General features: G+C 55.4%; 2 protein-coding genes across 4 annotated transcripts in view; one reads left to right on the forward strand and one right to left on the reverse strand.

Annotated features, from left to right (window-relative positions):
- Positions 1 to 11079, forward strand: part of SMG9 (SMG9 nonsense mediated mRNA decay factor) — a 26076-nt gene extending 14997 nt beyond the window's left edge. Inside the window, exons 10-19 of one of the 3 annotated variants that reach the window (XR_006891609.1) lie at positions 1165 to 1271; positions 2045 to 2152; positions 2299 to 2427; positions 2744 to 2888; positions 3543 to 3986; positions 6891 to 6986; positions 7106 to 7393; positions 8140 to 8415; positions 9440 to 9561; positions 10950 to 11079. Coding sequence is in view for 1 of the 3 variants with exons in the window: in XM_046682905.1 (XP_046538861.1) it covers positions 1165 to 1271; positions 2045 to 2152; positions 2299 to 2427; positions 2744 to 2888; positions 3543 to 3621 (568 nt within the window). In the remaining 2 variants the exon portion in view is untranslated. Of the gene's footprint in view, positions 1 to 1164; positions 1272 to 2044; positions 2153 to 2298; positions 2428 to 2743; positions 2889 to 3542; positions 4039 to 6890; positions 6987 to 7105; positions 7394 to 8139; positions 8416 to 9439; positions 9562 to 10949 lie in introns of those variants that run through there. The other 2 variants (XR_006891610.1, XM_046682905.1) reach the window with 2 other exon arrangements.
- IRGC (immunity related GTPase cinema) lies at positions 10916 to 19046 on the reverse strand. Its single transcript, XM_046682906.1, has one exon. The coding sequence runs from the start codon at positions 12308 to 12310 to the stop codon at positions 10916 to 10918; it is 1395 nt and encodes a 464-aa protein (XP_046538862.1). The 5' UTR covers positions 12311 to 19046.
- Positions 19047 to 24305: the final 5259 nt, after the last annotated feature.

Below are 24305 nucleotides of genomic sequence, written 5' to 3' on the forward strand. Positions count from 1 at the left end.
TCCACAGGCGTTCCTTCACCTGGCAGCTACACTGAACGTTTGTTTATACCATTTGCTGCTGGGGCACCGGGGAGACAGACATGTGAAGGAAACAGAGGAAACAGACTGCACACGTTGAGTGGGGGTGTGGGCTCGGGCTGGCACGTGGCAGAGCGTTGTTTTTAAGCCGGAGTCTACAGCTGGGCTTCTCAGAGCAGGTGACCCCCTTGAAACTGTGGACACCGTGTTTGTGTGTCTGTCTGCATGAGGAGAATGTCCGTAGCTTTTATCGGATCCTAGTACCCTTTACCTCAGAAAACAGGTTAATTTTATCTACTTTTACCTATTTGGGAAAATTATTTTAAAGTAGCATAAACTGAAAACTTACGTCCACACAAAAACCTGCACACGGATGTCTGTAGCAGCTTTGTTCATAATTGCCAAAATGAGGGAGCAACCGAGACGGCCTTCAGTAGGTGAGTGGATGAATACACTGTGCATCCAGACAGTGGGGCGTCGTTCAGCGCTGAGCAGAAGTGAGCTGTCAAACCGTGAACAGGCATGGAGGAACCTTACACGCGTGTCGCCAAGTGAAGGACGCCAAGCTGCCCTCTAGTCTGATTGCAGCTATATGGCATTCTGGCAAAGGCGAAACTATGGAGGCAGTAAAAAGATCGGGTTGGGGGGTGAATGGGTAGAGCATAGCGGATTTTTCAGCCAGTGAAACTTAAGTGTGATACAATATGGTGATTACATGTCATTTTTGTCAAAACCCGTAGAAAACAGCAAGAGTGAACCCTGATGTTAATCATGGGTTGTAGCAGGTGTGCCGCTCCGGTGGGGGATGTTGATAGTGGGGGAGGCTGTGTGTGTTGGGGGGGACGGGGGTGAGTCTACGGGAAATCTCCATTCAGTTTTGCTACGAACTTAAAACTGCTCTAAAAAATTAAGTTGGTTTTTTTTTAGTAGCGTAAACTCATTACAAAATGCCACGGGTCCCTAGATTGGTGTCTGAGAAGGTTGTCTCTGAATTCCCTGAAACTGTGTGAGAAATCTGGTGCGTGTGGGGCATTTTTCCAAGTGTGGCTGTAGCTTTCGTCACATCTGCAAAGGGAGCCCCTCCCCCAGGCTGTGGGATATGGGGTGCCCGTGCCTCAGCACCACCCTCTCACCCCAAACCCCAAGGTTCCTCCAGACAGCAGAGATGGTGAAGCCCTCCACCCCGTCCCCCAGCCACGAGTCCAGCAGCTCCTCAGGCTCTGATGAAGGCACTGAATACTACCCCCACCTGGGTGAGAGGCTTTCTGGGGCCCTGGGGGTGGGGAGAGGTGGAGGAATGAGGGGTGAAAACCAGGAGTGCTCCAGGGAAGTGGGGAGCTCGGAGGAGCACTTTTGAGAATTAGGAGGAGGGGAGTCAAAAAGGATTAGCTGCCGCTTCCTCTAAGGGTCCCTTGGCCTCAATTCCACCCTGGCCACTGAGGGCATGACCCCGAGTCTGGGTCTGGGTCTGTCTCCTTGATCAGAATGGGAGCCTCTTGGGGATAGGACCCAAGTCTGCCCATTTCTGGCTCCCTGGCATCTCCCAGCGTGGGGCTCAGGCCACCAGTGGTGAGACAGCCCACGGGCCCCGTGCACCCTGTACGCCCTCCTGTGGCCCTCGCGCGCGCCATTCTTTCACCTGCTCTGTCCTCGCCCTGCCCTACTGACGCGCCGCTCCTCTGCAGAGATCTAGTTCATCTGTGCACCCCAGGGAGGGTCTCCCAGCGTCCTCTGGCCTCGCCAAGACCGTGGTGCCTCTTCCTGTCATACTCCTGGTCACATAGCCATCTTCCTCTCTTGTCTTTTCCATCAGACTGGGGGCTCCTTGAGGGCAGAAACCAGATGTGACTCATCTCTGGGTCCCAGCATCCCCCAGCCCAGGGGCTGGTGCAAAAGCACAGTTTCGTGAATATTTACAAGTGATCTGAACTCAGGGGTTAGGGCAGGTCCTTAGGGTGAGAAGGGGGAGTCCACGTGGCCGAGCGCAAGCCGCCTCACCGGTCCCCATGCCTCCTCCCCGGCTCAGTCTTCCTGCAGAACAAAGCTCGTCGAGAGGACTTCTGTCCCCGAAAGCTGCGGCAGATGCACCTGATGATCGACCAGCTCATGGCCCACTCCCACCTGCGCTACAAGGGTGAGGGTCCCCAAACCACCCCCGAGCTGGCCAGTGGCCTCCTGACTCCCGATCCAGCCTGGTCTCTGGTCCTACTTGACCGTCACACACATACCTCCCCTGCCCCGCTGCATGGTGCCCGCAGGCTGATGGGTTCTCTCCCCCAGGTACTCTGTCCATGTTACAGTGCAACGTCTTCCCTGGGCTCCCGCCCGACTTCCTGGACTCTGAGGTCAACTTGTTCCTGGTGCCCTTCATGGACAGCGAGGCGGAGAGTGAGACCCCCCCACGAGCGGGTATGGCTCCCTATCCAGGGAATCTGGTTCATAGGGAGCCAGGAGCTTCCTTGGTCTGGAGGGAGACACGGGCCCACCTTGGTTAGGGGGTGACTTGTCTTGGGAGCCCACCCTGGTCTGAGGGGAGTCTCCAGCCTGTCCCTGAAGTGCCTGGACCCTTTCTTAGGAGCATGTTTCAGAGTCGTGGAAGTACAGGAACAGCTGGGCCAGGGCCCAACTCGGAGGTGCTTCTGGAGGCCCAGGATGCTGGTTGACTAGGAGGAAGGCCCTCTCTTGGCAGGCTACCCCCCTTATCCTCCCCACCGCAACTTTCCAGGTCCTGGTTCCAGCCCGCTCTTCTCCCTGCTCCCTGGGTACCGTGGCCACCCCAGTTTCCAGTCCTTGGTGAGCAAGCTCCGGAGCCAGGTGATGTCCATGGCCCGGCCACAGCTGTCACACACCATCCTCACTGAGAAGAACTGGTAAGGGTTCTTGGCAGAGGGGGTCAAGGTGAGGTGCCCTGCCCTGGTGCACACAGAAGGCGCTTCTTAGAGCTCTGTGTGACCTCATTAAGCCCCTTGGTGCCAGATGTCAGTTTCCTTTTCTGAAACATTGATGGTTGCTCCCAGCTTGTAAGCGCCTCTTCCATGTCAGGCAACGTGCTGTTTCACGTGATTTTGAATCCTCCTATTTAGCCAGTGGGGTATATTTCTTACCACTGGTTTGACTGGTGGGGAAGATTTGACACGGAGGGGAGAATGTGGGAGGTGAAAGGTTCCACAGCTGATAGATGTTTCTGATCCTCACAAGACTGGAGGGAGGTAGAGAAAGCCCCAGCCCCACGGAGGCCAACCCTGGGTGGAGTGGGAAGAAGCCTGGACTTGGAGCTGGGGCCCGAGGTCTTAGTCCAACAGCAGGCCCTTCAGCTTCCCTTACCGCGGGGGAGATGGGAGAAGCAGGGCCACCTCCCATCGGTGCTGGCATCTTCCCTGGATCCAGTCGAGGAGACTGGGTTCTGAGAGGCCCAGCCACCCTCAGGTCGTACATGGGGCCTAGTCTTCCCACCTGGCCAGGGCCGGTGTGGGGCTGGTGGGCTCCCAGCAAGGGCCGCCCTGACTGTTGGCCTTCTCTCACAGGTTCCACTACGCTGCCCGGATCTGGGACGGTGTGAAAAAGTCCTCTGCCCTGGCGGAGTACAGCCGCCTGCTGGCCTGAGGCCGAGGGGGGATGTCATGCAGGGAACCCCTCCTGGGTCCCCAGTGGATGGCGAAGGATCACATACGTTCTCCCCGCTAGTGGGGTGGAGAGTGGCAGCAGGCCTGATGGACGAGGGACCACGACTTCCTCACCCGGAGATGTGTCCAGTGCCAGGCCCCCCACCCTCAGTAGAGTGTTGGTCGGGGTGACTGAGGTCCCACCCCCAACCTGGGACGGGGAAGCCCATCCTCAGTCCCCCACAGGGTCGGGTGGTGGGCGGAGCCAGAGTGGTCACCAGGAAGGCCAGGCTCCATCTTTACCTCCCTCTGCAGGGACGAGAGCAACGGGTCCCTCTTCCCTGACGCCAAGCCCTTTCCTGTCAGGTGAGGCAGGGTCTGGGGAGCTCCTCACGGGGGCAGATCTGATGGTTCGAATAAAAGCAGTCGTGCAAGCCTGTCTGGTGCTCCTCCCTCTCCCAGCATGCTGTCCTGGGAAGCGGGGCAAATTTGGGTCCCAGCTCTTAGGGGCCACCCCTGGAGCCTGAATGAACTTCCTGCCGGGACACATCCACTGTAGGTGACGGAGTCATCGGGAACAGATGAAGAGCAGTCCCTGCTAGGGAGGAGGAAGCCCCCAGCAAGGGTGTTCTGTTTCCTGGGGCGATGTCAGGCGTCCGTCTGTGTGTTATGGGTGGGAGAATACGTGCCCTCCTTCGGGCAGATGCAGTGACTCTCCTCGCGTCGTCTGCTCTCACGAAGGCAGTGCGTGCTTTGGTGGAATGCCTGGTTAAGTACAGTGCCCCAGTCAGTGCCTGGTTAGAACAGACATGTGCCGAGTGAGAGCCTAGTCAAATACAGTACTTCCCCTCCGAGGGTTGAGACGGGTCCGATCCGTGTTCACATACTCACACCTTAGCTTAACGGCATGCCTACTGTCGGTGAAACATGGGGCCTGTGTTCCTCTCTAAACCTCAGCCACTCTTGCTTAAAAACGCTCCCTACCTGTCATTTCAGTCCACTACCTACCCTCGGTTAAAGACACCATGCAGTTCAATATCGTACCTGCCCTAATCTGCTCCGTTAAACACGGTCCATACTCCTAGTTTAGTGTTTGCCAAAGTATGTCTCCAAGTTGGTCTGGCCACCTCAGCCATCACAAATTAGTCCTGACTGTCACATCATGCCACTCCACCCTTGGTAAAGCAGTCAGTTCTAGTCCAACCCGGCGTCTCATCTGTCCACTACCTAGCCCCATGCCACTTTGGTCTCCCTGCTTCCCCCTGCCCTTGGATGTCCCCAGAGAGTCCTGGGGTCCATTTCTTGGGAATCCCACGGTCTTCCAAGAAAAATACACACTGGAAGAGGTGGGGGGCAGTGAAGGGAAGGTCTGGCCAGAAGTAGGGAGTCTGCACAGATGTCTGAAGGGGGGCTGAGGTCTGGGAGGTACAAGACCCGGGGTGAGCTCTGCTCTGTCCTCGCTGACAGACCTCAGGCAGGCTCATCTCTTAATGATCCTCAAGGCCCCTCGGAGCTGTGGCCTCCACTGCCCTCTTAGGGAAAGGTTTCCGAGTCCTGTGTCCCACCACCCTGGCCTGCACAGCCACCCTCCGAACTGCCCTCTCCAGCTAGACAACTGAGCTCTTCCCACCTTGTCAAAACTTGTCTGTCCCGTGTCCTGTCCTCTTCCCCTGCTTTCCAGGGGACTGCTGGTTGACGTGGGGGTCCGCCAGAGTAGGGAGGATGGGGCAATGGCCAGAGAGGGCATGAGACCCAGGGCGTGAGGCACAGGACAGCACATGGGCTCAGTCCAGGACAGCTGGCGCTTGAGTTTCTTTCTTCCCATCCCCAGAAACCACCTGGCCTGGGGACAGGTAGAGCCTGGATCCTCCCAGCTCTTCACTGCCACCTCCAGCTGGCCTAGGCTCAGGGCTGGGATTATGATGGGGTTTCTCTGGGAGCTTGTGGTCCGAGTTGTTGAGAAAGGCCTGAGTCAGCATGTCTTGGGCATCCTTGACTGCCGCGTCCAGGGACAGGCTGAGCATCCAGTAGATAGTGGTGAAGGAGGTGCCGCAGGCAGCCAGGGTGCCCAGGACGGGCACATTGAGGTGCTTGCGGGTGAAAACAGAGGCATCCCCAGGGGCCTGGCCCAGCAGCTCCACCACCAGTGCCTGGCTGACCTTGGGCTCCTGGCCCTGCACCGCCTCCCAGATCTTGTGCAGGGGCCGGCCCGTCCTCTCAGCCCGCTTGACCGGGCAGTCGTCCAGGCCGAAGCTGTGGCGGCAGCCTTCCAGGGAGTGGATGAGCGTGTGTAGGTCACACCCCATATCCTGGGCGCCCAACATGGGACTCAAGTTGACACCACAGGCCACCGTGGCCACCAGCCAGATGTGCCCCAGTGGTGAGGCCTCCTTTGCTAGTACGGGCTTTGAGGTGCTGGGCGGGGCCACCAGGAAGGCGTGCCGCTTATGGCTCTCTAGTTCCTTCACCACTGACTCCTGCAGCAGGTGGAAGTCATCCTTGCTCAAATCAATCACGCAGAGCAGGAAGACCCGGGGATCCCTCAGGCCCTCCACTGCAGGAGACAAGAGCGCCGTTCAGCCCGGAGCAGGCCAAGGTGTCCTGACAGCTGCCTGGGCTCAAGCCCTGGCCAGGAGTCGGCACAGCATGTAGCTTAAGAGTGTGGCCCTGGAGCCAGGCTGCCTGAGTTCGCATCCCAGCCTGCTACCTACCACCAGTGTGACCGTGGACAAGTTACCAAACCTCTCTGGGCTTCCATTTTCTCACCTGGGAAATAAGGCGATCATTGTACCCACCTCCTTGAGTGGTGAACTGAGTTCCTGGAAATGGTGCCTGGCCTGTGGTGAGCCCTTAGTAAATGTTGGCTGCTGTCAGCGACGGGTGCCAATGCACCAGCTAATACACAGCCTTTTTTCCTTAATGCAAGTGGCTAGTCTCTGTCACTGAGAAGTGCCAGCTCTCAGGAAATGGCAGCTGTAAACCTCTGTCACTGTGGGGCCTAGTTCAGTTGTGCAGTGTAACTTTGGGCGACCCCTCTTCCCACTCCAGGCCTCAACTGGAAGATGAAGGGGAAGGGGTGGGCCATCCCTCAAGGGTCCACCCACCCACCCCCCCAGAGCCTGCGCCTCACCCACTGGGTGCTGCCCACAGTTGTCCCAGATCTGGCTGAGCGCACTCTCCCCAAAGAAGGCACTGGGTGGCGGTGCTCCAGGCAGCAACGTCCACATCCACCTTGGAGCGGATGAAGTAGGGGCGCTTGCCTCATTGCAGGATCTCGCAGGTCAGCCGGGCTTGGTTGGCCGTGAAGCGCTCTGACGTCACCATGATGATGATGAAGTCGTAATGGTCCAGCAGCGCCCACTGGAGGTATGTCAGCCTGGAAGGTGGGTGTGCCTATGCCCGGCAGGTCCCAGATGATGACGTTGGGGTACTTGGGGTGCGGGTATGGCGTGGGGTCCACGGTCATCCCCACCATGCCCTTGCAGGCTGAGTTCGGGTCCTCATCTCCCAGCCCCCAGATGGCGTTGACAAAGGTCACCTTGCCTGGGAATGCCAATGTCCGGCCTGACATTCTCCAGCAAATGAAGTGTGGCCTGCAACGTGGCGGCTACTGCTGGCAGGCTCCCCGCCTCAAAGGCCTCCTTGAGAGCCCCAGTGTCCCTCAGCAGCTCCGATACCCTGGCCTGGCTGAGGCTCTGTTGGAAGACTGCCTGCCATGGGCTGCCTGGCCCTGGTTCTCCATCTCCAGGACCTGATGACCATTGACAGGACAGGTAAGGGAGTATTTCAAACTGAGCTGCCCTCTCTTCTCCACATCCCTCAGCAGAGGAGGGTAACCATATGCCAGGCCTGGTGCCAAATGCTTTATTTTAGCGAACTTTATTTTATTCATCACTGGAATATCTCATAAAATCCCCGTAACAGCCCAGAAAAGGATATTTTTTGTCTCCACATTTGGCACCGAGAGGGTAAGTCACTTGCCCAAGGCCCCCAGCTAGTGCGTGGGCTGTTGGAAATGGGACTGAGGTTTTCTGATCCTAGAATTCAAGTTGTTTTTCTTGATTGGCACTTGAGCTAACATCTGTTGCCAATCTTTTTTTTTCCTTCTCCCTAAAGCCTCCCAGTATGTAGTTGTATATTTTTAGTTGTGGGTCCTTCTAGTTGTGGCGTGTGGGACGCCGCCTCAGCATGGCCTGATGAGCGGTGCCATGTCCATGCCCAGGATCCAAACCGGCAAAACCCTGGACCGCCCAAGCAGAGCGCACAAACCCAACCGCTCAGCCCCCGGCCCAGCCCTCTCAAATTCTTGAATAACTCTTTTGGGCATGCACCACGCACCAGGCACTGTGGTCAGCAATTCAGAGCAGTGCTTAGGAGCTGGAACCCTCACCATCGCTGAGAGTAATGGTTATTTAAGGTTTACCCCGGGCCAGCCACTCTCCTAACCTTTAGTCCCCATTTTGCAGAGGAGGAAACTGAGGCTCAGGGAGGTAAAGGTCACTTGCTGAATGTCTTACAGCCTGCACCAGAGCCAGGACGTGGGCCAGCTCCCGCGGACCCTTCTGCCGTGTAAACCACCCACTCCTTGCACAATTGAGCACCCTCTCACGGTGTGTAAAGACCCCAGCGGATGCCACAGTTCTAGCACCAGGAAGACAGAGCCGTGGGCCTGGGGCATTTGTGGAAGCATTGCCCACCCTCGCTGCCTGGCCTCTGAGCTCCTGCATCTGCTCGGGAACTGCAGTGCATACCTACGCCAGTCCCGTCCCGCCTCTGGGCCTCAGAGTCCTCCCTGGTATGATGGACAGGGGCGGCCAGCGCAGACATCCTGGGGTTGCATGGCTGCATCTAGTCCCAGTCATGCCGGGGACTTGCAGTTTGACACCAGGCTAGTCGTGTCCCTGTGCAGTCTTTTTTTTTTTTTTGGAGGAAGATTAGCCCTGAGCTAACATCTGCTGCCAATGATCCTCTTTTTGCTGAGGAAGACTGGCCCTGAGCTAACATTCATGCCCATCTTCCTCTACTTTATATGTGGGACGCCTACCACAGCATGGCTTGCCAAGCGGTGCCATGTCCGCACCCGGGATCCGAACCAGTGAACCCCGGGCCGCTGAAGCAGAATGTGCAAACTTAACTGCTGCGCCACCGGGCTGGCCCCCCCGCCCCCCGCCCCCGTGCAAGGGGTGGCGGTGTCAGATTCCTCACCTATGAAATGGAGAGAGGACTCCTCAGAGCCCCCAGCTCTGCTGTTTTGCAAAGATTCAGGGTCTTACTGTCAATGAGGTTTAGGCAGAGGCTGGCTGGGGAAGGGCTGGAATCGTCAGGCTGAGCTTGATCTTCATCTGTGGGTACCATGGAAGGGGTTTGAGCAGGGAAGGGAGAGGTCGGCTTAGAAAGAGCCCTCTGTGGTCTTACAGGGAATGAGACTGGAGCCTGGGAGACAGGGCAAGGGGCTGGGGCAGGAACTGGGTGAAGAGAGCGAGGCCTGAGCTCAAAGAGGGGTCGAGGGGGTCACGATGGCGGACAGTGAAGGGAGAGATGGAGGCAGAAGGGATGGGACAAGGCCACCAGTTGGAGAGAGGAGACAAAAGAAAGCCATTCCATCTCCACTTTAGGCCCACGAGCTAGTCTCGCGTGAGCTTTCCATCCCAGCTACTCGGGGCTGGTGAGTCCTGCATTTAGGATGATGACTGCGGCTCCACAGGGGTGGGGGTGTGGGCTGTGTCCCCTGAGAATGGGTTTGGAAGGGACCATCTGTCCTGTGCATCTGAGGACCTGAGATTTCCCTACCATGATCCCCCCCACCCCTTTTGCTGCAGAAGGGTCCATGTGAACCCCAGTAGTCCTGGCAGAGCCGATGCGGGTCCGGAAAGAGAGGAGTCCTCCTGCAAAGCACAGAGCTCTTCAGCCAGGAGCACCGGCACCCCGTTTAATCCTCCAGGTAAAGGCGGACCCTCTTAGTCTGGAACGTTTCCCAGGGTTGGGGGGTCACCTGAGGCCTCACAATGAGGCTGGAACCATCACGAGATCCTTTTTGTAAATTCTTAGAAACTCGCCCTTCCCTGCACTTAAATCCAACCTTCCCCTGACCCTTGTGCCAGCCACAGAAGCCGTGGCAGCAGCCCTTCCCGCCCAGACCCCCCAGTCTGGTAGTTCTTCCCTTTTGTAAATGTGTGTGATCTTGACCGAGTGTGAGAGTTTCTGCTTGAGCAGTGTCAGCTTCGCTCTTGCATCTCCACCGGCCAGCCGAGTGCAGAGCGACAGGAAGTGCTGAGCAGTTTGGTTCACAGGGACGCCTGGGCCAGACGCCCATGCCCTCCCCCAGTGTGTTGCACAAACTGTCGCTCGCAGCTTCCTTCAGCTTTCAGAGATCCTAGCACAGTCACCCTCGCTCTGAGACCCACGGCCTGTCAGCACCATCCCAATGTTCACACCCACACACCCATGCAGAGACGCACAGGTCACCCCGTCTCGGCAACTCCTCCCAACCTTAGCCCACAGCATGGGAATCACGAGACTTACCGACATCCTCCCCATCATGGACGCACCGGCAAGCTTACTGCCACGCCCATCCACGCTCAGACCCACCTGCCGCCTTTCTGAAGCGACTGTGCTTGGTGGCCGAGCTGCGCCCTCTGCCTCCCCTCTCCTGTGATGCTCAGGGAGACCGCTGCCGCCCTCCCACCGCCTCTGCTCTCATTCTGTCTTCCCAGGCTCCGCGCGGAGGCCAGCCCCGCTGCCATCCGTCCTCCCCTCTCCCTGCCGCCCACCCCACCATCACTCCTTGGCTGCAGGGCCGGCCCAGGATGCCCAGGCTCCCCCGCTCTGTTTAACTCAGTTGCTAAGCACCATTGTGCCCATCCTGGGCACCAATTGGCCGCCCCACCCCGCTCCAGAGGAGGCCTTTGGGACGACATGACATTGCAACTAAAAGAAGTACCTTAGCATGCCCCAAGCCCCACTCAGACACCCACCTAGGTTGACACTTGGCTCCTGTCTTGGATCTCTGCTGGGTTGTCCCATCACCCTAAAAATCCCCCGTGGTCACTTGGGGACCAGGGAGAGAGACACCACCCAGGAGCGCTCAGGCCACCATCCATCCCCTTGAACCTCTGCCCCCAAGATCGGTCCCTCCCCAGTTCAGTCTGTCCCTGTCCGACCTGGGCCCACCTGCCTCCCTCAGAGCACACCCCTCCGCACACAACAGCTCTCATCGTCACTACATCAGCCGTTTTTGTTTGGGTGGTTTTGTTAAGGCTTGGTTTGTGGGTGAGGCAGGGGGTGGGGGCTGCACTTTACTTCTCTTCCGACAAGTCACGCTTCTTCCAGCTCTCGAGAATGTACTTGAGGAGGAGGCCAAGCTTCCTGCGGGCCGAGAGCGGGGCTTCCTCGCTGACTCCTTCCCCGGACGCCCGCTTTTCCACTCCATTGTCACCCGCCGCCTCCAAGCTGACCTCCGACTGCGGCTCGTCCTCCTCCAGGGCCTTGATGCGGACCCGCTGGGCGTCCTCGGCCATCTCGTTGAGGCAGCCCTGGAGCATGGTGTAGACGGTGCCGAAGCTGATGCCGCCGGCCACCAGCGTCCCAAACACGGGGATGCCCTTCTCAAAGGCGCGGGCCACCCTCATGGCGCCGTCAGACGAGCGTGAGTAGAGCCGCAGGACGGTCTCAGGGGAGAGCTCGTTGGCCAGCGGCGAGCGGATGACCGAGCGCAGGTCGCCGGCCTGCTTGCCCACCTGCTCGGCCAGCTTGGCCAGCGAGTCGTCGTCCAGGCCGAAGCTGCGGTGGTAGCCGCGCAGCGAGTGGATGAGCAGGGCGTCGTCGTAGGCGGCCGCCAGCCCGGGCACGGGCAGGGCCTGGATGACGCCCGACACCAGGGCCGTCTTGAGCACCTGCTCCTGGAGCATGTCTTTCTTCTTCTGCAGGGCCTCCAGTGAGATGTCGGGCAGTGACAGCAGGCCGGCGTGGCGCCGGTGTGCGGGCAGGTCGTGCTCCCAGGTGGACACGAGCAGAGGGAAGTCATAGCGGACGGGCGAGAGGTTGGACACGAGGAAGATGCGGGGGTCGGTCACCCCGGCCACCCGCAGCCGCTCGGCACAGTGCTCGCGGATCTCCTGCAGGACGGCGGCCTCGCTGAAGCCCGAGGGCCGCTGGGTGCGGGTGGCCGCCAGGTCCTCGTCCACCTTGGTGCGCACGAAGTAGAACTTCTTGCCCTGGCGCAGGATTTCGGAGGCCAGGCGGGTCTCCACGGCCCCGCAGCGGCGCGGGGACACCAGCAGGAAGAAGTCGTAGCGGCCGAAGTCCACCTGCTTCAGGTACTTGTCCGCCGGGCAGCCCGGGGAGCCGGCCCCCGGCAGGTCCCACAGTGTCACATCGGGGAACTGCGGGTGCGGGTAGGGCGAGGGGTGCATTGTGGTCTCCACGACGCCCGTGAGAGCCGCGCCAGGGTCCTCGGCCCCCAGGCCCCGGAGGGCATTGATGAGGGACGACTTGCCGGCGCCCGACTCGCCCGTGACGCCCACCTCCAGGCGGGTGCTCTCCGAGGAGGCCAGCAGCTCCCGGAGGCGAGAGGCAGCCTGGGGGATGTCGCCCGACTCGAAGGCCGTGCGCAGGGCCTCCAGCTCTTCCTTGGCCATGAGGATGGTGGTCTCCTCCTCCCTGGGCACAGCTGGCAACTTCGAAGTAGCCATGGTGACCAGCGGTTCAGAGGGCGCGGGGGATGGGGAGAGTCACCGGCCGCGTGATCCTCTGCGTCTGCAGGGGAGAAGGGAGCCGTCCACGCCTCCTGGGCCTTGGCACAGGGCAGGGAGAGAGACACACCAAGGATGTAAGGGAAGTCCCTCTGGAAACCCACAGCCCTCTCCTTCTCAAAAACCTGGGGTATGTTTTTGACACAAGTTGGCGGCTTTAGAGTCTTATAGGCCCAGGTTCACATCCTCTCTCTGCCACTAACTTGCTGTGTGACCTGGAGGAAAATGAGGCACCTCTCTGAGCCTGTTTGCTTCTCTGGGTAACGGGCATAATGACTGACCTGCTTCCTGAGGTGCTGAGGAGTCTTCGGGATAACCTAGAAATGGGGCTGGGTTCGTGGGCAGCTTGTGACCACGCACGGAAGGCCCAGCTCTTTGCTAAATGCTGATCTGCTGACACGGACTGAAATTCTTAGTAATCTTTGAACCAGGGGCCCCGCGTTTTTGTCTTATACTGGGCCTACAAAGGAAAGGGCGTAGGCCCAGCTCCTGGGCCGGAGCAGAGCGAGTGGCTGCACTCCTGCTGCTGTGGTTACTGGGAGCAGCGGGAAGTGAGTGATGGTGACAGGGCCCAGCCCTGGGGTCAGATCCTGGCCCCGCCACACGCTCGCCACTCGCCACTCGCCAAGTGACCTGGGGCAGGTTGCTTCACTCTCTGCCTCACTTTCCTCATCTGTAAGACGGGGGTAATAGCTATGATAATAGCAGACCACCTCCTGGGCTGTTGAGAATTAAGTGAGTTAAGCCACAGAAAGCTCTTAAATAGTGCCTGGCACAGAGCAGGTGGTCTGTGTTATCAGCATCATCACCATCATTCTTAATATTCCTAGCTGTGTGACTTTGAGCAAGTCCTTGGCCTTTTTGAGCCTCAGCTGCCTCATCTGCGTGGACGACAACCCTGCTACCAAGCAGGGCTGCTGTGACAAATGTGAGCCCCCGTCTGTCCCTAGGCCAACTTTGAAGACATTCTTGGGTCCCGCTGACCGGGGAGTGCCCGGACACTGGGAGTGCTTCTCATTCTACACCCAGTCCTGCCGTGGCTGGCCAGGTCCCCTCCCGCCTCCTGGAGCCTGTCCCCAAGGTCTCGCCTCAGATCCCACTCTCCTCGCCTCAGAGCCTCCCTGGCCCTCGCTCTTCCCATCACACTCTCTTCTCGTCCCTCGCCTCTAAAATACGCTTCCTCCCGGACTAAGACTCTCCAGAGAACCCTGGGAGAGACGCTCACGTCGGGGCCTGTCCCCACAGGTCGGAGACGGACTGAGGCTCAGGCTAGATCAGTGACGCCCCCGCTCAGAGGCACAGCCAGGACTCAAACCCAGGTCCCTGGGCTCCTTCGCCCTCTGAAGAGCTGACTCCCTTCAGGCACCTGTCTGTGCCTCCCTGTCTCCTTGGCGGCCCCTGTCCTCGCCCCCTGCCCCTCCACAGAAATCTGTTCTGATGTCGTTCCACCAGCCCTGAGCCCCATCCGGGGTGGGGGTGTCCCCGTGCTATACCCAGTCCCTCATGCGCCCTGTCCCCCAACCCATCTCAGGGTGTGGCCCGGGGGGAGGGGAGTGGGAGCCTGGGCCGGGTCCCAGCAGCAAGGGGCAAACAGGTGAGTGGCCCTGGGGTGGAATTCGGGCAGGGGAGCTGGGAGTGGGCCTGGAAGCTCCCCCCCCCCCCCCCCCCCCCGTCCCCCCTGCCCCCCCCACCTCCGCCCCTCAGCGGGGCCCAGCTGCAGAGCGCTGCCCTCAGGTAACTCACCTGCCTGCAGGCTCTCCCTCTCCCCTCACACTTTCCCCACTGGTGGGGGCTCCTCCCCTGTTAGCCCAAGGGCGTACCCCCGTTGCTAGGACCCATTATAATAACAAGCAGCAGCTTATTGGTCAGCCAGCCCTGGTGCAATAATGGGACAGTGACGTCAGGGGGCGGGGTCCCACGTGGGGCAGGGACCCCACCCCTCAGCTGCTCCGGGGGCCACCACTCCGCCACCACTCTGTCACACGGGGCCCTCCGTCCCCCACCAGGGACCCAGAGCCGTCTTTCTAACACCAAGGCCTGTTCAAAACCCGTCCGTGGTCTCCATTGTCCCCAGGACAAAGTCCCAGGTCGGCAGCCTAGCGTCTGAGGGCCTGGCCCTGCTCACAACCCACCCTCTATTTCTCCTCCCTCCGGTGGCCTCAGTTTCCCAAACAAGCCATTCAAGTGCCCTTCTCTGCCCCATCTACTCGCCTGCCCGCCTCACAATGCATTGCACGTGCTCTGTGGGTGGCGGTTCAGCTCAGCCAGCACCGGCTGGGAGGAGAGGAGACCCCCCAGAGAGGCCAGGTCTGAAACCACCAACGTGGTCACCGCCAGTGCCACCCTGCCTGGCCCCGGCAACGTCCTCGCCTGCCCACCCCCAGCCCATCCTTCTGACCCCAGCTCAGGTGCCAACTCTTCTGTCCCGCCTCTCTCCGTTCTGCTCTCTCCCTCCTCTGCTCCCCCACAACCACTTAAAACGGCGTGAGTGTGACAGAGGGATGGAAGCTGGCGGAGATGTGAATGAGAAAAGAGGGAGAGTTGGGATGGGGAAAGAGACTCCCCAAGAAAGCACAGGAAGAGGCAGGAAGAGGGAGTGGACGAGAAACCCAGTCAGAGAGAAAGACGGCAGAGGCACCAGCTAGAGAAACAATGAAGAGATGCAGAGCCTGAGAGACAGGGATCCAGGGGCGGGGACCAGGACACACGCTGGGAAGGAGCTGAAGGTCTAGAGACCAAGACACCCAGGACCCCAGCCCACTGAGGGACACCCCGCTTCCCCCCAACTCCAGCTTCTGTTTCTGCAGCTTCCAAGCCTCCCCTCGACCCGCTAGTCCTTTGGAATTGTCCCCACCCTGTCTCCCCTGCTGGCCTCCTCTCTGCCCAGGCCGGTTGCCCAGCCTCCCCCACCCCCACTTCCTGGATGGAGCCAGAGGCCCCTGGTACTCAAAGGGTTTTCCTGATGATCTGAAGGTGGTTCTGGAAGGGGGCCTCCAGAAACAACTGAGGAGGAGGTGGAGGCCAGAAAGGGAATGGATAGCGCAGGCCACACCGAGAGTCAGGGAGGGAGTGGTCTGCTGACCGCAGTTCAGAATCCTTAAACCACGGGCAAGAGAGAGACGCAGACCGGCGGCCGCACAGACTCATTCACATCCTCATTGCTGACACAACGCACAAAGACCAAGATTACAGAATATTCCCAGACACCCCCAGACACCAAACACACAGACCAAGACTCCTCTCCCAAATCCACAGACGCACACCTGGCCCAAGAGGGAAATACAGGGTCGCTACAGAAAAACAAACAAACAAACGTACAGACACGGGCCTCGCAAACAACACCGGCTCAGGGATGCAGATTGCAGACCAGGAGAGACACAATTACACGCAGACAGCACAGACAGACCGCATCACCGAAACCCACCGCATCCACTCCTGACCCTTCTCAATTTTGCTCCGGCTCCTGACCCATGAGTCCAGCCAGAGCCCGGGCCACAGAAGGGCATTGGCCCAGGCTCTGCCCTCCGGGGCTCCGGGTCAGAGGAAAGGGAGACGGTTGCAGCCTGGGGTGATGGGGGCCAAGACAGCTGCAGGGCACCTGCGCAAATGTGTCCGATGAGGCTGCCACGCTCCAGGGGCACTTCTCCCAGCTCCTCAGCACCAGCCAGAGAGAGGCTGCACCCTTGCCTGTCTGCCAAGCCTCCGCTGCCCTCTTCACTCATTGCATACTTGGCACCTCTCCAGGCCCCGTCTTGAGCTGACTGCTGGGAACACAGCAACGACCAGGACAGCCCCGGGGTTCTGCCCTCGCAGGACTCGGAGTCCAATGAGGGAGTCAGATCCATCCCCAGACAGTGGTGACCAGAGCAGACAGGACTGAGACGGGGGACCCCAGGAGGCTGTGGGAGCACAAAGGGGCCACTTGACCCAGGCTGGGGGTCGGAGAGGCCTTCCTGAAGGAGGGGGCCCCTGAGCTGAGATCTGAAGGACAAGCAGGAGTGAGTCAGTGGCCTGCTAGGGAGTCTCGAGTCCCAGGCCAAGGGACCAGCCTGTGCCAAGACCCCGAATTAAGAGAGGACTTTCATTGGCCCGATAATTCAGTCGGTTATTTAGTTATTCCACAAACATTTGTTTAGCCCTGACCCTAGCCCAGTCCCCGTGCCGGTCCAGAGATGTGACTCACACTTCTTCCTGCTCTGATAGACCTCATAGGCGGGGGGACACTGGCAGGATCACACACAGGCCCAGCGTTCTCTTCCTGAGCATCTACAATGTCACAGGCGCTGTGTGAGGGCCCTCAGATGGAATAGCTCACTTAACCCAGACGAGACCTCGGTTCACCCACCTGTCATCCCACGACAGACATAAAACCCAGGAGCTGAGACTGGAATAGAGACGAAGACAGAGACAAATGAGGCGAGCACGTTTATTCACCGTTCCTTCCACGGGTTCCCTGTAGAGTCAAGGCTAAGGCACACTGGTTGTCAGACGCATCCTTTTCTGTCCCACCAACAGGGGAAAAAAAGCTGCCAATAAAACTACGACACAATATTTCCTTATCACTTACAATTTTTATTGTACACCTATTGAAAGAGCTGCTTGTAGACTGACTTAGAAAATACACATTTTTACCATATGTCACTCATGTGTGCATCGAACTAGGAAGATACAAGGGAAATAAATTGACTAAGCTGTTCCCAAAACCACACGGCCTGACTCTGTGGAGTCACTTCTGCCTCCGAGGAGTGGACATGCACGCTTTGCCACACCACGTGTCCTCCGTGCCATCAGCGGCGCCAATGATGCTATTAAAAGCAGCTCCATTATCACATCCAGGCAGTGACAGCTACGTCACAATGGCTGCCTGGCTGACAGCAATTGTAAGGTGCCATCAACTGTGACTCTTCCTGATTTAGAATTGCTAAAATGTGGAGGGGAAGATGCATCTTAGAATCAGTGAAGGTGTTTCCTCAGTGTCCTCTCAGTTTCCACCAGGCTGGGAACGCAGCGATGACAGAGCCAGCCCTTTTATCCAGGGAGGAAGTTCACGCAGATATGCACCCTGTGTGCCAAGGGTCTGTTGGATGATGTTCGGGACCCAGCAATGACCAAGACAGCCCCAGCCGTGTCCCCAGACAGTGAGGACCCACAGAGGGTAAGGTAGGGTTGGAGTTGCCCAGAGGGGTGGGTGGACCAAGAGGGCGCCTGACCCGGTGGCAGGCAGGGGAGGCGGCAGGGGAGTCAGAGAAGGTTCCTCCACTCAGCATACGCTTGCTGACCACCTGCTGTGTGCCAGGCCCTGTGCTGGTTGAGGCTGGAGATAGAGTCGGGACCAAGACAGTCCCCGATCCTGCCCTCATGAGTCTCCCAGTCCTCTGCCTCGTCTTCTGCCCCCCAGTTCTCCTGCCCACTCCTAATCCCCCTTTCCTCCCTGTCCTTTCTCTCCGTGTCTCTTAAAAATCCTCAAGCGCTTCCCTCGGAATATCTACACGCTGTGGCTTCACCTTCTCTCCATTCGCCAGAATCCCGGGGAAACCTGAAATTAGTCCCTAGGGTTTCATTCATTCATTCAAAGACATAGGCTGCCTCCTGTGTGCTCGGCACGGTTCTAGGCACTGACACGTGGAGAGTAGACACAGACGGCCCTCATGGAGCTTATATTTTTTGAAAGATAAAGATAATAAACAAAAATAAGATAGTGTCAAACAGTGATGAGGAAAAAGAAGGCAGCAAGGGTGAGAGATGGCTGAGGGGGTCAATGAACTGCCTGTAACCGTGGCCACCAACAATTTCTCCCATCTCTGGAGGCACATGACCCTCTTCACATCATCCTCTCCCCTTGCTTCTGGGCTGGCCTCGTGACTTGCTTTGATCAACAGACTGCAGCAGAAGTGACGTTCTGGGCCTTCCAAGCCCAGGCCTTCCGAGGGCAGCTTCTGCTTTCTCCTCCTCAGAGCCCTGAGCTGCCATAGAGGTCGTGCCACCCTGCTGGAGAAACAGAGGCCACGTGGAGGTGAGCCTGAAGCCATCTAGGACATTCCTGCCCCAGCTGAGCTCCAGCTGAAGGCAGCCAATACCACATGGGAGTAGAAGAGCCATCCAGCTGAGCCCAGCCAACCCAGAGACTTGTGAGAAATAACAAATCGTTATTTTAGGCCACTAGGCAGCCAAGTGATTCGGGGGAGGGAGTGTGCTGTTTTTGATAGAGTGGTCCGGAAGGCCTGTCTGAGAAAGTGACATTCTATTCCAGCAGAGATCTGAATGAAGCGTGAAAATTAATCCAGGGAAACCGCGTTTAAAATGGAGTGGGGAGACTGGAAGGGGGAGCTCTCACGAAGCACCACGGGAGGTCAATTACAGGAAAGAGTCAATTACAGACCCCAACGGAAAGAAGTTGTCACTAGGAAGAATCATCTTCTACAGACCCCAAGAAGAAATGTACGTTGCATCCCAAAGAGAAATCGACTACCCCAGGAACTCAGCCAATGAGAAGCCATCACCACCTTGAACTCTTGCTTTTCTCCAGTGGACTTTCATTCAAAACATCCCTTCCCAATTTCCTCCTTTCTCCCTATGAAATAAGCTTCTCTCTTTTGATTGTTGGACGTGCCTATGGCTTTTGCCATAGCATGCAGGTCCTGAATTGAAATTCTTTGGTTTTCCCCTAATAAACTCATTTTGCAGTTAAAATGATTGGCTGCTTTGGGTTTATTTTTAACAGAATTATGGAAACAAGCCATGTGGACATCAGCAGGAAGAGCATTCCAGGCAGAGGGCATGGCAGTGCAAAGGGCCTGAGGCAGAACTGAGCCTGGTGTCTCTGGGGAGAATCATGGTGGCCAGTGTGGCTGGAGCAGAGTGCTAAGGGAGGGACTTCTAGGAGATGAGGTCTGAGAGGTGACCCAGGCCCAGATCTCATGATGGACCACAGTGAGGATTTACACCTTTACCTGGGAGGGAATGGAGGACCTTTTAGGGGTGTCCTGGGAGGGGACCAGGGATGAGGTAGGTGTCCTTCTACCCTCAGTGACACAACTTGGTCAGAACTAGGGCGAGGACTGGAACCAACAAGTGAGGCCCTGGCCTTGGGTGTAAAATATAAGGGGGTGTAGACGCCGGCCCGGTGGCACAGCGGTTAAGTGCGCACGTTCCGCTTCAGCGGCCCGCGGTTCACCGGTTCAGATCCCGGGTGCGGACATGGCACCGCTTGTGAAGCCATGCTGTGGCAGGCGTCCCACATATAAAGTAGAGGAAGATGGGCACAGATGTTAGCTCAGGGCCAGTCTTCCTCAGCAAAAAGAGGAGGATTGGCGGCAGATGTTAGCTCAGGGCTGATCTTCCTCAAAAAAAAAAAAATATGTAAGGGAGTGCCAAAAGACTGAGTTACCAAGATAAATGACATTTTAATGCAATTCTTTTTGGAAAATCAAAGTTCATGCAAAAAAATCCATGAGATTTTGATGAACAAAATATCAAAATTTCAAATAAAGACCAGTATCCTGCCAAGCCATGTTGGTGCATCCGGGCTTTGACAGAAACAAACTCATCGATAATGGTTTCAGAATCTGATTCTTAGCTTATCGCATTCTCAATTGAGAAATGTATTTTCCTGCCTGACAGTTTCTCCTGACCAAATAATGATGTTAAAGAATTTTTAATTAACATACTGAAATAAAATTATAATAAATTCTGTTTTGGTATAAATAAAATATTTTTTTTTTAAAGATTTTATTTTTTTCCTTTTTCTCCCCAAAGCCCCCCGGTACATAGTTGTATATTCTTCGTTGTGGGTTCTTCTAGTTGTGGCATGTGGGACGCTGCCTCAGCGTGGTTTGATGAGCCGTGCCATGTCCGCACCCAGGATTCGAACCAACGAAACACTGGGCCGCCTGCAGCGGAGCGCGCGAACTTAACCACTTGGCCACGGGGCCAGCCCCATAAATAAAATATTTTAACTCAAAATAATGTGAGTTTTAATATACACTTTTTATAATTTGTCAATATTTTTTTCAACTGATTTAGTGTTCTGGAAAAAAAATAGGCATAAAAAAAAGAGGGCCAGCCCAGTGGTGTAGTGATTAACTTCACCTGCTCCGCTTTGGCAGCCCAGGATTCATGGGTTTGGATCCCTGGTATGGACCTAGCACTGCTCATCAAGCCATGCTGTGGTGGCATCCCACATACAAAAAATAGAGGAAGATTGGCAATGGATGTTAGCTCAGGGCCAATCTTCCTCACCAAAAAAACCCCCAAAAAAGGCCCCCATAGAAGCATGTTGATAGGACCTTTTGCATGGGACTCCAACAGGCTCAACACAGCACTGGGCAGAACCCCAAATTTTTGCCTGCAAAGGGTCAGGGAGATAGGCCAGGGCTGTTTCTTGAAAGAAGTAAGCAGAAGAGGAGGCTGGGAAGTCAGGTTCAGCCTGCGGAGAGAAACAGGTGCTCCCCACAAGAAGGCTGCAGTCAAGAAGAAACACTTGAGGCCAATCTGGCATCATGTATCAATGAATTAAATGCACACATTCGGGGCTGGCCCGGTGACGTAGCGGTTAAGTTTGCACGTTCCGCTTCTCTGTGGCCTGGGGTTCGCCGGTTTGGATCCCGGGTGCGGACATGGCACCGCTTGGCAAGCCATGCTGTGGTAGGCGTCCCATGTATAAAGTAGAGGAAGATGGGCACGGATGTTAGCTCAGGGCCAGTCTTCCTCAGCAAAAAGAGGAGGATTGGCAGCAGTTAGCTCAGGGCTGATCTTCCTCAAAAAAAAAAAAATGACAACTGCACACATTCCCTTCAGCCCGCATCCCCACCTCCTGAGAATCATCCTCTGGACATTTAAGTACTGAGGTGATTGAACTGACTGCTCCCTGGAGTTGCAGGGGAGAGGGGTGTCGAGGGGGCCTCGCCTGGGTGAGGATGACACCGGGGGAGGGGAGGGAAGCTGCTCTCTGGGCCCCCAATTCACTATCTCTTACTTTTAATTTTTAACTGTAACTTTCGATTCCATTTCATTATATCTTTTAGAATTTTCCTTAAATGCATTAAAGGGATATATCATCCAAGCTTTTAACATTTACTAGAAATTTTTCAAGGCACATAGAAATATAAGCAACACCCCCCCCCCCCATCATCAGGATGTTTACGGCTGAATGGCTCACAGTGGGAGGGGGAGAAAGAAACAGCGTGAATTCCCTCAGTAGGATCACGGCTGAATAAATGTGGGTACATCCATGCCAGGGGTGACACTTCAAAAGGTGTGAGTCATATGACTTGGAGGATTTCCATGAGGCACTGTCAAGCAAGAAGAGCAAGACACAAAGAGCTGTGGCTGATATCATATTTTTAGAAGATTAAAAAAACCCTATATACCTATATGATATAGACATGACATGGATATGTCTATATGATATACATATGACACATATAGATATGTGTATATCTACATATGTATTGATATCTATACATACATATGTATAAGTATCAAATGTCTGTATAGGATTATCTGAGTTTGGACAATAACAGGAAGAGATATCCAAAGTGGTTAATATGAAATTCCGGGGGTTGGGGGGCATGGGGAGAGTCCACAGCAAGAAAAGAGTGGGAAGAGAGAGCCAAGCAGAAAAGGAAAAGGGTTACGGACAGCTAATACTCAACAAAGGAGCCAAGAACGGACAGTGGAGAAAGGACAGTCTCTTGAATAAATGGTGTTAGGAAAACTGGACAGCCACATGCAAAAGAATGAAAGTAGACCATTATCTCACACCATGCACAAAAATTGACTCAAAATGGATTAAAGACTTGACTGTAAGACCTGAAGCCATAAAACTCCTAGAAGAAAACATACACAGCACGCCTTTTGACATCGGTCTTAGCAGCATCTTTTTGGATATCGTGTCTCCTCAGGCAAGGGAAAAAAAAGAAAAAACAAACAAATGGGACTACATCAAACTAAAAATCTTCTGCACAGCCAAAGAAACCATCAACAAAACAAAAAAGCAACCCACTGATTGGGAGAAGATAATTTCAAATTACGTATCCGATAAGGGGTTAATAACCAAAATATAGAAAGAACTCACATCACTCAACAACAAAAAAGCAAACAACCTGATTCGAAAATGGGAAGAGGATCTGAACAGACATTTCTCCAAAGAAGATATACAGATGGCCAACAGACACATGAAAAGACGTCCAACGTCACTAATTTAGGGAAATGAAAATCAAAACTACAATGAGATATCACTTCGTGCCCATCGAAATGGCTGTTATTCAACAAGACAAGAAATAACAAACGTTGGAGAGGGTGTGGAGAAAAGGGAGCCCTCTTACGCTGCTGGTGGGAGTGCAAACTGGTGCAGACACCATGGAAAACAGTATAGAGATTCCTCAAAAAGTTGAGAATAGAGCTACCATATGATTCAGCTATTTCACTTCTGGGTATTTTTCCAAAGAACAAGAAAACACTAACTTGAAAAGACACATGCACCCCTGTGTTCATCGCAGTGTTATTCACAATAGCCAAGACTTGGAAGCAACCCAAGTGCCCATCAAGGGACGAATGAATGAAGAAGATGCGGTACATATACACAATGGAATACTACTCAGCCATAAAAAAGATGAAATCTTGCCATTTGTGACAACATGGATGGACCTTGAGGGTGTTATGCTAAGCGAAATAAGCCAGGCAGAGAAAGACAAACACCATATGATTTCACTCATATGGAAGATAAAATAATAATAATGATAACAAACAAACACATAGAGAACAGAGAACAGGTTGGTGATTACCAGAGGGGAAGAGGGTGGGGGGAGGCTGAATGGGGTAAAGTGGGACATGTGTATGGTGACGGATGGCAGGTAGACTTTAGATGGTGAACGCAATGTAGTCTATCCAGAAGTTGAAATATGATGATGCACACCTGAAATTTATATAATGTTATAAACGAATGTGACCTCAATAAAAAAGAAAAAGGAAAGAAAAGGGAAAAGACTTGACTCAAAAAATTCAGAGCCTGTGCGTATGTAGCAAAATTACACATATCCCGTTCAGGGTAGAAGTAATCTCGGGGGAGGAGAGAGGGAAGGCACGTGGCTGCTGAGATTTCAACTGTTTGGATGCTTCTTTTCTTTCAGCTGAGTGGTGAGAGACACTGCTTATTTTTTATTTGTTTTTGTGGGTTTTTTTTTTTTTTGGAGGAAGATTAGCCCTGAGCTAACTGCTGCCAATCCTCCTCTTTTTGCTGAGGAAGACTGGCCCTGAGCTAACATCCATGCCCATCTTCCTCTACTTTATACGTGGGACGCCTACCACAGCATGGCGTGCCAAGCGGTACCATGTCTGCACCCGGGATCCGAACCGGCGAACCCCGGGCCACAGAAGTGGAATGTGCACACTTAACCGCTGTGCCACCGGGCCGGCCCCTGTTTTTGTGTGTTTTAAATAATTTATAATAAATTTTCAAAACTTGAGTAATATACTCGCATTTATGCCCTCACGGAAAATTAGAAATGTACCATAAAATTTAATTTTCTGCTCAGGTTAGCTCCACCCACCCCTAAAGTCCCTTTCTCCCCACTCCCGCAACATCCTCCAGGGTCACAGTCAGTAAATGACTGTTTCCACCCCTAAGCATTTCGTCAGCACCTGCGGCTCAGCTGAGACGGATCATATCCTCCTCGCATCCCCGGGGCCTCCAATTTCGCAGAAACAGCTCCTTCCTTCCTCGCCTCCTCCACTGCCGCTGCAGGTTCCGGCACTCCCTCCCTAGGGCAGGCAATCCAGACAGGAGGCCGTGCTGGGTGGCAGAGAGAAAGGGGCTTTTGGAGTTGACTGCGTGACCCAAAGGGCGCTCCCCCTCCCGGATAATAACAGTTCAAGCTCTTATTTGCTTGTACTGACCTCTTCCCATGTGCGCTGTTCTGCTTGCTGTGCACCTATC

Source organism: Equus quagga, chromosome 13, assembly GCF_021613505.1.
Source record: "Equus quagga isolate Etosha38 chromosome 13, UCLA_HA_Equagga_1.0, whole genome shotgun sequence".
In the NCBI taxonomy this organism is placed as follows: Eukaryota; Metazoa; Chordata; class Mammalia; order Perissodactyla; family Equidae; genus Equus; species Equus quagga.